At 43.6% G+C, this 13,831-nt stretch overlaps 2 protein-coding genes across 5 annotated transcripts in view; one reads left to right on the top strand and one right to left on the bottom strand.

Moving 5' to 3' along the window:
• Positions 1-3,404, top strand: part of LOC119426649 (SWI/SNF-related matrix-associated actin-dependent regulator of chromatin subfamily D member 3) — a 49,741-nt gene extending 46,337 nt beyond the window's left edge. For all 4 annotated transcript variants that reach the window (XM_037694225.1, XM_037694224.1, XM_037694227.1 and 1 more), the window contains 2 exons: positions 1,760-1,861; positions 1,948-3,404. In XM_037694225.1, the coding sequence (XP_037550153.1) occupies positions 1,760-1,861; positions 1,948-2,001 (156 nt within the window). In that variant the 3' untranslated portion in view covers positions 2,002-3,404. The remainder of the gene's footprint in view (positions 1-1,759; positions 1,862-1,947) is intronic.
• Positions 3,405-6,834: 3,430 nt separating this feature from the next.
• Positions 6,835-13,431, bottom strand: chpf2 (chondroitin polymerizing factor 2). Its single transcript, XM_037694316.1, has 4 exons — positions 13,160-13,431; positions 12,497-13,061; positions 12,219-12,401; positions 6,835-8,275 (listed from the first exon to the last, which is right to left on the bottom strand). Exons 1-4 carry the CDS (start codon positions 13,429-13,431, stop codon positions 7,007-7,009), a joined length of 2,289 nt encoding a protein of 762 aa, XP_037550244.1. The 3' UTR covers positions 6,835-7,006.
• Between the last annotated feature and the right edge of the window lie 400 nt (positions 13,432-13,831).

Raw genomic sequence — 13,831 nt, 5'->3', positions numbered from 1 at the left:
TTTAATAACTTCTCACACACACACTGTAGTAGCTCCTCTTGTATGTTTCATGTTGGGTGCAGAAGGATGGATTTCAGGTTGTGTCGTGCTCTGAATCTGTTTTTGAGGCGACTCTCAGCTACTGTCACACTAAGGCCCGTTTTTTGAGTGAAACCTCAGCCTTTCTGCTGCGGTTCAGCCGTTCGTTTACACGACAACAGCCCTCGTTCTCTCTACCGAAGGTCTCAGAGTGGAGATTTTCGAGGTAACCCCCCAGCGGAGGTGTAAAATGCTCCGCAAGTGTGAAGTCGCACATGCACGCTACAGGCAGCTGCAGTCCAAAGTTTTTCTGCACTAACAACAGTTATAATAAATGGCAGAGAGCAGAGTGTTTTTGTGCTACACACTCTTTTTCAGCATGTAGGAGCAAAACGAATAAAAACCAGGCTCCAAAGAGACGTCAGTGTATTCACCAGTTTGGGCGTAACTGTGATCATTCAGACACTGCGTGCACAATGAGGGCGCAATGAATTAGAGCTGTCATTTCTGACTCGGGCCTAAAATTTGGGCTGGGTCGGGCCAAAATAATGTGCTTAATGGGCGGGCCGGGTCGGTGTCGGGCTTTAGATTGCATCAGCGGATGCGCGCGGCCGATGATCCAATGCTGTTTGACTGCGTGCTGGCCTGCCGGTTGAAAGAGGTAAAAAAAAAAAGTTAAATTAAGCTTCAGATGGATCACTGCCAGCGAACCATCCGAAGTCCAACTGGACTCAGCCGCTGTGTCAGCAGACGCGCGCAGCCGACGACCCAATTTGATCATCAGCCGTGCGCATCCGCCGACTGTTAATAACTATAATAACTTTGATATTATAGTAACTATAATAATCCACTGACTCTTGTTAATAAAAAAGAGTTTTTATATCTTCCTTTCTTTGAAATAAGTTTTTAAATCATGTCAAACTGATTTGCTTACAAATGCAGTAAAAGCTTAATTAAAAAAATGTCTGTTTTTTTTTTTTTGTGTGTGTTTTTTTTTTCTGGTTCAAGCCTCTAATTACAGTTAATTGGTCGGTTTCAGGCTGGACCCGATTTTTTTTAGGCCCAAATGTTCATAATCAGGTCTTTTGTAAATGAGTCCCTGAGGCTCATTGGGATTAACCTGTATAAATAAAGGTTGGGGGGAAAAAAGGGGGAAAAAACTACAATGAATGCAGCTGAGCCAGGTTTGGGTTGCCAGATAAATTTAAAATGTCTTATTTATTACCCCCTCCTTTTCTGTGTACATGTTCGATAAACACAACACACACCTCGTCTTAGATTATCTTTACTCAGCACATTTGACAGTTTAGATCAAAATACTATCATTTTAAAGTGACAGTACTATAGTTCATAATTTCTTATCTGGCAACCTGACTGACAGCATTTTTCATGTAAACCCTTTCTTTCTTCTTTTTTTTTTTTTTTTTTTGTTTATTACCACCAAAGTTTCCAGAGGTTGTTCTTGTGTAAACGGGGCCTAATTTTTAGCTCAATATCTCCTAAGCTAACAGAGTCGTAGCCATTGTTCTGTTTGCTAAGGATGATTGGCTGCAGGTGCCATCTTGAATCAGACTCCAAAAGTTAATCAGTTGTCCATCCAACGGTTTCTTTCTGTGAGTTTTGTTCCAATCCATCCTCGTTCGTGAGATGTTTGCTGACTCTGCAGACGCAGGCAACATTAGATAAATGTTTTGTCAGTTTTTGATCAACACAACCAGTGACTGACTCTCATCTTCTGCAGCTGATGACGGATGTCGTGGGGAACCCAGAGGAGGAGAGGAGGGCAGCGTTTTACCATGAACCCTGGTCCCAAGAGGCTGTGAGCCGTTATTTCTACTGCAAGGTGAACAACCGTACCTCGTCCGTCTTTTATAAAACTCTCTGCTTCTCCTTCTGTCACTATATTCATCGTTTTGCTTCTCCTCACAGATCCAGCAAAGGAGGCAGGAGCTGGAACAGGCCTTAGCGGTCCGCAACACTTAAGTTTCAGTTTCTGCGCCTTGTTTTCAGAGCGATTTGTGTGTGAGGTCATCGCTGAAACGCTGACTCTGTAATGAAACTACAAGAAGTCTTGGTTCTGTTTACCACCAGTGTTTTCAAGTGAAATGAACTGAGAAGGTTGATCTGAAGGCGCTTCGTCCATCGTGTGAAGGAGACGTCGTCGTTAACGGCGCTGTCGCCTCTCGGCTGCTCTGCTGTTTGTAAATATAATCCTAAAAGAAAAAGAAGAGAAACCTCCACACCCAGCGTCATCTCACACACATCTGAGGTTCTGGACACTCGCACATTGTTTTTTATGAAGTAACATCCAGCGTCGCATTTTACGTTCTTAGTTTTTTTTACTGTTTGTGGTTCGATTATTTTTATTTTTAAGTATCTGCGTGTTTTAAACTAGTTCTTATTATTAACTTGTGTTTGAAGGGTTCAAGTAATTACACCAGCAAAGCTCAGATTACATCGGTTGGCTGCAGATTATAAACCAGATGTTTCATTTATGGTTAAGAGGTTAACAAAATAACATCCATTGTGTTTAACAGGAAAAAAAATGAACTTCTGAACTGCAGTGTTTTAACTTTAACAGTGTTTAGAGCTGATAAAGAGTATTAACGACCACGATTTATGTTTTTTAGTCGCGTTACAGACGTAGATGCGTCTCGACTGACTCTTGTTGCTCACTTCCTTTTTCTTGTGTGATCTTTTAGCGAGTTAATGTTCTGAAGGTGTTACCAAAGGCAAAAAGAACAAAAAAAAAGGTGGACAAATATACAGATCTGGGCTCAAATCCTTTTCATAACTTATAAAATGATGTTTCAGCAAACATTTAAGTCCAAGTCTGAGATTTTGTCCATTTTTTTAAGCTTTTTTTTTACGTTACGCACACAAATGAGATAAACTAAGGGTTCTTTTCTAGAGATGTGAATGTAAATATGTTTTTGTCTCTTTAAGAAGGCCAGCTGTACAGTACAGGACACTCGGTTTGGGGTTTTTAAGGGAAGAGGGGGTAAATGTTGCAGTTTTGAATCAGTAGGGCAGGAATGTTAGTGTTCCTCTGTGTCTTGGCTTTTGGCTGGTTTATTTTAGCTCCATCCTGCATCTGTCGTGGGAGCTGCAACAAACAGCGACCTCCCTCATCCTCAGTCTGAGTGGCTGTAACAGAAGATAATATGCACCAGTCCCATCTGTATGTATATGTTGTACTGTCACATGGAGGTTTTTTATTTTTTCAAAACCGGAAACCTTTTGAGGTTTCTTTGCACTGTGCTGCAACTCTGTCGGGACTCTTCGTCTTTTTTTGTTCCTACACAAAAAGTGATTTCACGATGACCTATGCATGCTCCATGAATATGGATTAATTCATCTGATCAGACAGTGTGTGTAAATATATATATAAAAAAAGACAGGCATTACCGTCGAGGGCAGGACTCGACACATTTGTTAAAATGCTTTTAGGAAACTTTTTTTTTTTGCCAAAAATGATGCACCCTACCAGCAGCTAACTGTAGGAGTGACTTTTCAGAGCTGTGTTTTTGTTACCAGGATTAATAACTGCACTCTGTAGGTGAGAAACAGTAGACATAGGTAGTATCTTGATTCTGCGCATGGCCAGGACGTTCATGTTGTCACTGAATCAATAGCACCCTCTGCTGGAGGAAACTGGTACTGCAGCTCAGCTTGGAGCTTCAGATTCTCCCGTTTCTGACATTCTGTTTGTCTCAATCCTGCATGTGTTTCTGAAGAGTGGGAGCTTCTCTCCCTCTGTTTACATTGAGGGTCGCCTACAGGATAAAACTGTAAACGTATGAAGGGTTCGGTGATGAAGGCTGACGAAAAATGATGATAAACTGAGGAAGGAGCTGTGACTTTGTGAGACAGCCTGGATGTGAATAAAGAAGCACTTGCCAAAGTTTGTAAATGCCACAACATGTAAAGTGTCTTTTTTTTTTCTTATCTTGTTTTTATTAAACTATATATATATATATATATTTGTTTTTGGTTCTTGAAGGGGTTCCTGAAACATTAAGGTGGGGGTCTTGAAAGGATTTACAGAAATAAAAGTATTTTAAAAATTACTACTAACAACATAAGTAACCTGTGCTGGCAAAATAAGGACTCTTAATACTGAGTCACTTTTTTTATGTTTTGTCTCAAATACTTAAAAATGACACGTAGTTTGTGGAAATTTGTTGACTTATCACCTGGCCTGACAAGTTATTTTGTTTTAGTTTTAAAACTGGATTTTTATTTGTTTGGAATAAATTCCAGCTGTACATTCTCGAGTTTCACATTGAATCATATGAAGGGATTTCTAAGCCTGTCGGAATAAACAAATTAATTAATAGCATGATAAATGAAAATTATCAACCTCGTTTTCATTTATCGGCTTTATAATTTCTTCGTGTCTCTCTCTTTCTACTGAAGACACTGGATGACAAAAGGCTCATTTTCGGTGCTCTTCACTGACCCCTCCCTTTCTCTTTAAAATCTGTTTTAACGATCCAAAGTTGTGTTTTTGGATCGTTAAAAGCAGCTAAGCTAACAGGCCGACCTCAGAAAAAACCTCCGTCTTGTCAAAGCTCCAAAATTCCCAGTTGAAACCCGTGCTTTTGTGTAAAAAGTTATTTTTCTTTGCAAAAAAAAAAAAAAGCTGAGAACTTGTTTACTGATTTTTTATTAAAAGCTTTGTATGAAAAATGCTATGCTAAAGAGCTCAAACCACACGGAGCGTCCGCTATTTTGAGAACTGAAAAAAGATTGAGACAGCCCATGTCACATCAAGGGGCCTCCCTCCTTCTTAAAGCTGCTCGCTCCCTCACTATCCATCCTTCAGTTCAAACAGTCTTATGCTGACATCCAGTGGCCAAAAAAGGTACTACACACAAAAATTAACCAACATTTCTGCTTATATTTGACAAAAATGACTAATTGTTAAATTTCAAACAATATTATCATTTATAATTTCTGAGACAATCGCCCAGCAAAATTTGTTATCGTGACAGGCCTAGGGATTCCCCAGTGCTATAGCATTTGGCAAACAAAAAACGTCAATTTCAAAGAATTTTACAAGTTATAGGATAAATGGGTGTTTCTAAAGGTGTATGAAACAAAGTTAGTTTTAGAATTGCACCGCTCAAGGTGGCTGCATGTTGAGATTTTGCTTTTGAAAACTTTAATTACTCTTTTTTTATCTGGATGTAAATCACTTTTTTGGATGATTATTTCCTCTGGTATCAGATCCTGTGCAGCTGGAAGGATTTTTACTGAAACCTTTTTAACTTTTGGAAATTTGTTCTGATGAGTAACCATAACAGTAAGGTGGTTTTGTACAACTGGGAGCAGCTGATTAACATCTCAAAGCTGAAATAATACCTCAACTACAGCCCAAAATCCTAAATGAGTTGAAAACGTGGTGCTGTGGACGCATTCCCGTCTACCTAGAGGCGGTGCTCAAGTGCCTGATCGCCGAAATCTTGGGAGGTGGCGGGAAATGTGGCTCGTGACAGCGGGAGGACCAAGATCGACCCCCAGCACCTGCTGTTTTGTCTGACAAGGAGCTCAGCAAGCTGCTGGGAGGAATAGCCAACGCTTGCGGGGGGCGTAGTTCTGCCCAGTATTCAGGCAGTCCTGCTGCCCAAGAGGACCGAGAGGTCTGCTGAGTCTGGATGGACGGATTGGCATCTGCAGCCAGTTTCTTCAGATCTGCTACAAGAGATCCTTCCTGCCCACAGACATCAGCATCTAGAACTCTAATGAAACCAGGATGAGCTACAATTAATTTTCCTTTGGGATTAATAAAGTGTTTTTGAACTGAATTGGTTAGAAAACTTTTAAATTTAGATAAGAACGACCGATGGTGTTTTAATGGACTCATTTTTATGCAAACCTCCTGCACGGCTCACGCATTTGTTCCAGTTGTACCAGAAAGAGACCATAAACCATATTACAGCTCAACATGAAGTATGGAGAATGACTGAGTTCATTAAGGTCACTGACTTTTCTCAGAGAGCACCTTTTCTGGTTTCTGCTGCGTCATAAAAACGCCTGCACAGCCTCACAGCGAGTGAGCGCTCGTTCTGCGTTAGCACAATGTTGACTTTGAGCCGTCACATTTCCTGCCCGAGCCAGGCGTTCTTCGAAAGGCAGCAGACAGACACATTATTGTCCTCTGGCTTCGCCACAGAGAAGCAGGTGGAGGCCCCGGTTTGCACCGTGGGCCTTCACCTCCCCACACTTTTGAGCCCACAGCCCCTCGCACGGAGGTGCTCTGTGGGCGAGCGTGAAGCGAAGCATTCAGCCGCCTCACCGTCAGGCTGCACGGACACGACCTGTCGTCTGGATGCTGCTCGTGTTTTTCATCCCACGGGAACGTGCGCAGAGCGCTGGCCAAAAAGCTCAGGGAGGCCCTGGTAGGGGGTGGAGATTTACTGACTTAATGCACGGAGGATGAGGCGGGGCTGCTGAGGAACAAACTGTTCACTGCCTCCAGGCCCTGCAGCAGCTTCTGCACCGAGCAGCGGGGTGGAGTTAAATCTGAGCACGCCGTCCTGACTCTTAACACGGCCGTAACGCACTCCCCCAGGATCAATCAGGTCCTGCCAAACAAACATCCACACACTGAACAAACAAACGATCTTTAATACGTCTTAGAAAAGAACATTTCTTAAAGAAAAGGCAGCTTGTTTTCAGCATTTTTGACATCTTCACACCAGAAGACAAATGGCTCAAGTATTTTTTATAATATTTAACACTGAAGGCATTTGTTCATGTATTACACTGAAATCTTAAAAATGACAATATAAATACTGCCTCACACTTTGTGAGAAAATGGGAGTACATAACATCCTCGTTGAAGGTTATAAATTAATAAGTTCCTATAAGAAGCTGCAGGAGGCGAGTCGTCGGCTCTGCTCGAGGAGTTGGTTTTTGGTTGACTCCGACGCTGTTCCACCGTGTTGAAGCTGCTTCTTCAGAATCGTCCCGTCAGACCGTTTTACGTGCTGTTGGCCTGTTCCTGCTCAAACAGAGCCATGGCTAGATGCGATCGAGACCCCAGACTTTCCAGGTTGCTGAGGACGCAGCGGTGGTAGATGTCCTCGCTGAAGCGTGGGTTGCAAGCTCGCCGCACGTATTTCTGGACCAGCGCCGGCTCCACCGCTCTGAACACGTGCAGGCCCGAGTAACGCACGAAGATGTCGTACACGTCCATGCTCTCCAGCAGCTCCTCGTTGTCCAGGATGTCCGCGGCCATCTTCGTGCGGGCGCTCATGTAGTCCGTATTGTAGAAGCAAGCCTCGTCGAAGACGTGGCGGTCAAAGTGGCCATCTCGAAGCGAATCCGAGGCGAAGGAGGAGGCCGAGGGCTGCTGGTCGCGGTACATGACGGCAGGATTGTACTCCTGGAAGTGGACGGGGAAGAACACCTGCCAGTTGCTGATGGCATTCATCCTGCAGCGGTTCAGGAAGTCCGAGTTGACCTCGGTCCAAACGCTCGCCAGGAAGAACAGCGTGTCGACGGGGTGCTTCTTAGAGATGATGTCCATCAGCTTGACCTGCGAAGGCACCTCCGTCTTTACGCTAATCCAAGGGATCTTCACGTCGCCATAGCGTTTCTCCACCTCCCCGATCATGGACTTGACGCCGGCGAACACGTCCGTCTGGCTAACTCTTTGTGCTTCGAAGGGATCGTAAATGAACAAGAACGTCAGCAACACGTTATCGTGGGTGTCCAACATGTTCATCACGTACATGTCGAGGAAGTTGCCAACGAAGTCCTGGTCCTGGGCTGTGATGGGCAGGATGACCTGCACCCGTGTCGCCTCCGTCACGTAAGGCATAGGGATGATCTCAACGGTGCTAAGGGGTCGCAGCAGGTTGACCCGTTTGGCGATGATCTGGCTGTGGCCTTTCTGGGTGAAGGCCTCCAGCGCCAAGTCCAGAATGTACTCCATGCCGCGGGTGGGATCGAAGCGCCGGTACCCGTTGAGCAGACGCCGCTTGCGGAAGCGGAGCTGCGGCTGGTAGTGCTCGTTGAGGCGCTCCACGGCGACCTCTAGTATCGCGCTGACGTCGGCTCGGTCGGCGCCTCTCATCTCGCACTTGGGCGAGCCGTCGGCGCAGGTGTAAACGTGCTCCTCTGTGAAGTAATCCCAGTTTATGACCTCAAAACGAGTCTTGGGTTTGAAGGGGGGGGTTATTCCAATCGGCCACGTGACCCCAGCTTTCCCCTCCGGCGTCAGGTCGCTCAAATTACTGATCTGCATCTGATGAATAGATCAAAACAGAAGCTGTAAATGACAGTACGTTGTATTTGAAGTTAAAACACGTCTAATAAAGTGTCATTAACAAACAGTAAGTGTACCGTATTATCTGGCGTATAAGTCCCAGGTTTTTTGTTTTTGCATAGATTTGCCAGTCCTGCGACTTATATGCCGACACGACTTATACATATGTGGTGCACAGATAAATCGGCCCCGATTTCCATAATTTTGGGAAATCGGCCAATACTTGCATGAGAAACTGATTTTACAGATTTTTTTTTGTTTTAACAACAATTGTCTAAACTTAATTTATATTCATGGCCAGTTAAAACCAGTTTGTATTGTTTCTAGGATATTGTTCAAGGGTATACGTTTCAATAATATTGAAAAATTGAAGGTGCATTGTGACCCAACACCTGACAGTGTTGCTTATAAAACAAAATCCGTATCGGCCAAAATTGGAACCGGCAGAACAGACTTTTTAGAGATCGGTGATCGGTGATCATACAGAAAACTGCAATCGGTGCACCCCCAATATGTTAAAGTTTTCCATATTCATAACAAAATTTTTGACTGACACGTTACATGTTCATTCATACTGACATGAACCAGAGTAAACATTACCATTTACAGCCGTTAGAGGTGCAAAAGGGCTCTCTAGGCTTTGACAACTACCGTTAGGCATAAATGTTGTTCTTGTACCTAGGGATGCACGATATTATCGGCATGGTATCGGTATCGGGCAATATTAGCGATAAAGTTAAATATCAGACATCGGCCATTCCATAAAAATAACTCACCGATATAAAAGGCACTATTTTTTTTTTTTTATAGATTATATATTTATATAGTGTTACATAATTTTAAGCCCCCTTTTTGGCATCTGCATTTGGCAGCAGGCCAAATTCATTCATTCATTCAACATTTATTTATACAGGTTAATCCCATTGAGCCTCAGGGACTCATTTACAAGAGAGACCTAAAAAAAAGACCAGAAAAAAAAAAAAGACAAAGACCATGTTGAATAATGTAGTATTTTAATTCCACAGCAGAGAAAGCTATGTAGTCTCTGTAAGTAGGTCTAGGAGAAATATCTGTAATGGTTACCAGCCAAATAAGTTTTAACATATCGGCGTATCAGATATCTGCCAAAAATCCAATATTGTGCATCCCTACCTGTACCGTTGCTGCCCATCCCACCCCCAAAAAGTGCATTTATGAAGGAAAAAGTTAAACTGAGACACAGCTTTGCTATAACGTCAAACAAACAAATAATTGTTTTTAATTAAGTATTAATTATTACATTTCGAAGAACTGCAACTGTGAGTCCTCCCGTCAGTTGATTTTTGGCACAACACCGGCTCACATTTCCCGGGGGTCAGCAGTAACATAATAGATGCGACTTGTACGCTGGAAAATACGGTATATGAAAGCTTCGTAGGTAGGCCTGTCACGATAAATTTTGCTGTCTCAAAAATTATTGTGATAAACAATAATATTGTTTGAAATTTGACAATAATTAGAAATTGTCAAATTTAATAGGAAATGTTGGTTGATTTTCGTGTGGTGTACCTTTTTTGACCACTGGATGGCAGTATAAGACTGTCTGAACCAAAGGATGGATAGAGAGGGAGAGAGCAGTGTGTCTCTTTAAGAAAAATGGGAGGGAGGCCCCTTGACGTGACATGGGCTGTCTCTCCTTCCTGTTTTTCGGTTCTCAAAATGGCGGACGCTCAGTGTGGTTTGAGCTCTTAAGCATAGCATTTTTCACACAAAGCTTTTAATTAAAAAATCTGTAAACAAGTTCTCAGCTTCTTTTTGTAGAGAAAAACAACTTTTTACACGAAGGCACGGGTTTCAACTGAATTTTGGAGCTTCAACAAGCCGGAGGTTTTTTCCCTGAGGTCGGCTTGTTAGCTTAGCTGCTTTTAACGATCCAAAAACGCTATTTTGGATCATTAAAATGGATTTTTAAAGAGAAAGGGAGGGGTCAGTGAAGAGCACCGGAGTTGAGCTTTTTGTCATCCAGTGTCTTCAGTAGAAAGAGAGACGAAGAAACGATAAAGCTGATAAATGAAAAAGAGGTTGATAATTTTAATTTATCATGCGATTAATTGATTTATTGTTTATTGCGACAGGCCTATTCGTAGGCAGATCATAGTGAGAATTAGATGACTGAACTGAAGCCCTTCATGTCTCAACAGAACACCCATTCGTCTGGAATTTCTGGTGTGTGAATTGCTCGGGGTGTGGTAACAGACAAACTGCACATTTTTACACCTAAAATCAAATATAAAGGAAATCATAGACAAGATTAAATATGATAAATACAAACCGGATTCCAAAAAAGTTGGGACACTAAACAAATTGTGAATAAAAACTGAATGCAATGATGTGGAGATGGCAAATGTCAATATTTTATTTGTAATATAACATAGATGACTGATCAAAAGTTTAATCTGAGTAAATGTAACATTTTAAAGGAAAAATATGTTGATTCAAAATTTCACAGTGTCAACAAATCCCAAAAAAGTTGGGACAAGTAGCAATACGTGGCTGGAAAAAGGAAATTGAGCGTATAATGAACAGCTGGAAGACCAATTAACACTATTTAGGTCAATTGACAACATGATTGGGTATAAAAAGAGCTTCTCAGAGTGTCAGTGTCTCTCAGAAGCCAAGATGGTAAGAGGATCACCAATTCCACCATTGTTGCGCAGAAAGATGGTGCAGCAATACCAGAATGGTGTTACCCAGCATAAAATAGCAAAGACTTTTAAGTTATCATCAACCGTGCATAACATCATCAAAAGATTCAGAGAATCTGGAACAATCGCTGTGCGTAAGGGTCAAGGCCATAAAACTCTACTGGATGCTCGTGATCTCCGGGCCCTTAAACGTCACTGCACCTCAAACAGGAATGCCACTGTCAAGTAAATAACAGAATGGGCTCAGGAATACTTCCAGAAAGCATTGTCAGTGAACACAATCCACCGTGCCATCCGCCGTTGCCAGCTGAAACTCTACAGTGCAAAGAGGAAGCCATTTCTAAGCAAGCTCCAGAAACTCAGATGTTTGCACTGGGCCAGGGGTCATTTAAAATGGAGTGCGGCAAAATGGAAGACTGTTCTGTGGTCAGATGAGTCACGATTTGAAGTTCTTTATGGAACACTGGGACGTCATGTCATCCAGACCAGAGAGGACAAGGATAGCCCAAGTTGTTATCAACGATCTGTTTAGAAGCCTGCATCACTGATGGTATGGGGTTGCATGAGCGCTTGTGGCATGGGCAGCTTGCATGTCTGGAAAGGCACCATTAATGCAGAGAACTATGTTCAGGTTCTAGAACAACATATGCTCCCATCTAGACGTCATCTCTTTCAGGGAAGACCCTGCATTTTTCAACACGATAATGCCAGACCACATTCTGCAGCAATCACAACATCATGGCTACGTAGGAGAAGGATCCGGGTACTGAAATGGCCAGCCTGCAGTCCAGATCTTTCACCTATAGAGAACATTTGGTGCATCATAAAGAGGAAGGTGCAACAAAGAAGGCCCAAGACGATTGAACAGTTAGAGGCCTGTATTAGACATGAATGGGAGAGCATTCCTATTTCTAAACTTGAGAAACTGGTCTCCTCTGTCCCCAGACGTCTGTTGAGTGTTGTAAGAAGAAGGGGGGATGCCACACGGTGGTAAAAATGGACTTGTCCCAACTTTTTGGGATTTGTTGACGCCATGAAATTTGGAAACAACAGATTTTTCCCTTCAAATGATACATTCTCTCAGTTTAAACTTTTGATCTGTGATTTGTGTTCTATTCTGAATAAAATATTAGATGTTGACACCTCCACATCATTGCATTCAGTTTTTTATTCACAATTTGTTTAGTGTCCCAACTTTTTTGGAATCCGGTTTGTAAATAAAAAAAAGTGTCACAAACCTGCAGCTGCTGAATCTGCTGATAAGTCCATTCGAGCTCAATGTGGTTGAAGCGTTTGTGCAGGCGATACATGAGATTTGGGTCGGACACGGGATGAACCGTGAAGGTGTTTTTAAACTCGACGCTGTCTTCGCGCTCCGGATCGGCGTTCTTCCCGAGCTCAAAGTAACGGTACGTCATCCCCTGTGAGTCACGTAAACAAAAATTATTACGTTAATCAGAGAAACTGGAATTCATCGTTTTAGATTTATGTCCTGTTTTGACGTATTTGCCGTTACCTGGTGCACCTCTACGCAGCTCAGACCCAGGAAGTCGATGATGCAGCGGCCCAGCCACTCGTCGGGTCTCACGCTGAGGATGTCGTTGCGGCAGGTGTCGAGGTGCGGCTGCAGACGGGCCAGCAGGCTGCGGGAAAGCAGGTAGCCATACCCCCCGTGGCAGTAGCGTGCCTTCTCCTCTCCTCCGATGAACTCCTCAGCCCTGCCCATGTACAGGTCCTGACCTGCACTGAGGTGGCTCACCAGCTCTGAAAGATGATCCGCCTGCATGTAAGTGTCGTCCTGGGCCAACAGGAACCAGTCGTAGTCCGAGCCGTAGTGCTGATGCAGGTGGCGCACCGTCTCGTACATCAGCCACACCGGCCGGTCGTCGCCGTGTGCAATCACCGTCATGCCGTGAGGCACTTTGGGGCTGCGTAGCCCCGTGAAGAAGAAGGTGCGGTGGAATCGGTGGGCAGCTGTTCGGTTCACCGCCACGGCGAGCGTGTTGAGGGTGGCCCGAGAGGTCAGAACGCCGACCAGCAGTCGCTCTCTGATGCCCAGCTCGGTGTGGATGTATCTGGTTCTGGACAAGAAACCAGAAAGTGAACAACAAAACACAAACTGCACAGTCGACAACGTTTGTTTAAGTCAGTAATGAAGATGAAAACTACACACGCTCACCTGAGGACTTTTTTGTGGGGCTTGTTCGGGTCCTTGTGATAAGGTACAATCCGTGGCTGGAAGTCCTCCTCTCCAGCTCCACCTCTTCCGCCCCTCTGAGCATCTCCTCTGCCCAGAAAGAGCCTGCCCGGGGTCAGCTCGTCTCTGCAGGGGTCATCCGTGTCCCCTTGTGTCCAGGACACCATTAAAAGGCTGAGACTACATCCCAGAGACAGCCCCAGGATCAGGGGTAAAGCCGGCCTGAACAAGGCCAAAAATGATGACAGACGCATCTTTGGCTGTTAAGAGCTAAACTTTAAGACCCAAATAGCTAAAACTGCAGCGCTTAGGGGCCAAGTGTGCACATTTGAACCAGCTGAACTAGAGGAAGTACATAAATTTGCATTAATAAAGGCGTAGTAACTATAAAGCTACCGGTGTAAAACTTTGTGCTCTTGAAAAAATGCAGAAATGCAAAAAGCTTGGCATTGTTACCGACTTTGCTGGCTTCAGCTGGTTTGGTTGATTATTAATTTATTAAATACACCGCGACGTGAAGACTGCGTGCTCATCTGGTGCTAATTACCTGCACTCTTTTTGGCTAAAAGCAACTAAATAAAAGTCAGCTAACCATTGTAGCTGTGAATACCGTCACCTTTTAAAGTTGACTGCGTTTAATCCCGCGAGGCAGCG

Source organism: Nematolebias whitei, chromosome 20 (genome assembly GCF_014905685.2).
Source record: "Nematolebias whitei isolate Nwh7 chromosome 20, NemWhi1, whole genome shotgun sequence".
Taxonomy (NCBI): Eukaryota; Metazoa; Chordata; class Actinopteri; order Cyprinodontiformes; family Rivulidae; genus Nematolebias; species Nematolebias whitei.
This window is presented reverse-complemented; position numbering and strand designations above follow the sequence as displayed.

Coding starts and splice junctions, on each gene's coding strand:
- chpf2 (XM_037694316.1), bottom strand. CDS start 13,431: ATGCGTCTGTCATCATTTTTGGCCTTGTTCAGGCCGGCTTTACCCCTG. Junction 13,062..13,159: donor CCCCACAAAAAAGTCCTCAG/GTGAGCGTGTGT, acceptor TTTCTTGTCCAG/AACCAGATACATCCACACCG. Junction 8,276..12,218: donor AGCAGATTCAGCAGCTGCAG/GTTTGTGACACT, acceptor TCTATTCATCAG/ATGCAGATCAGTAATTTGAG.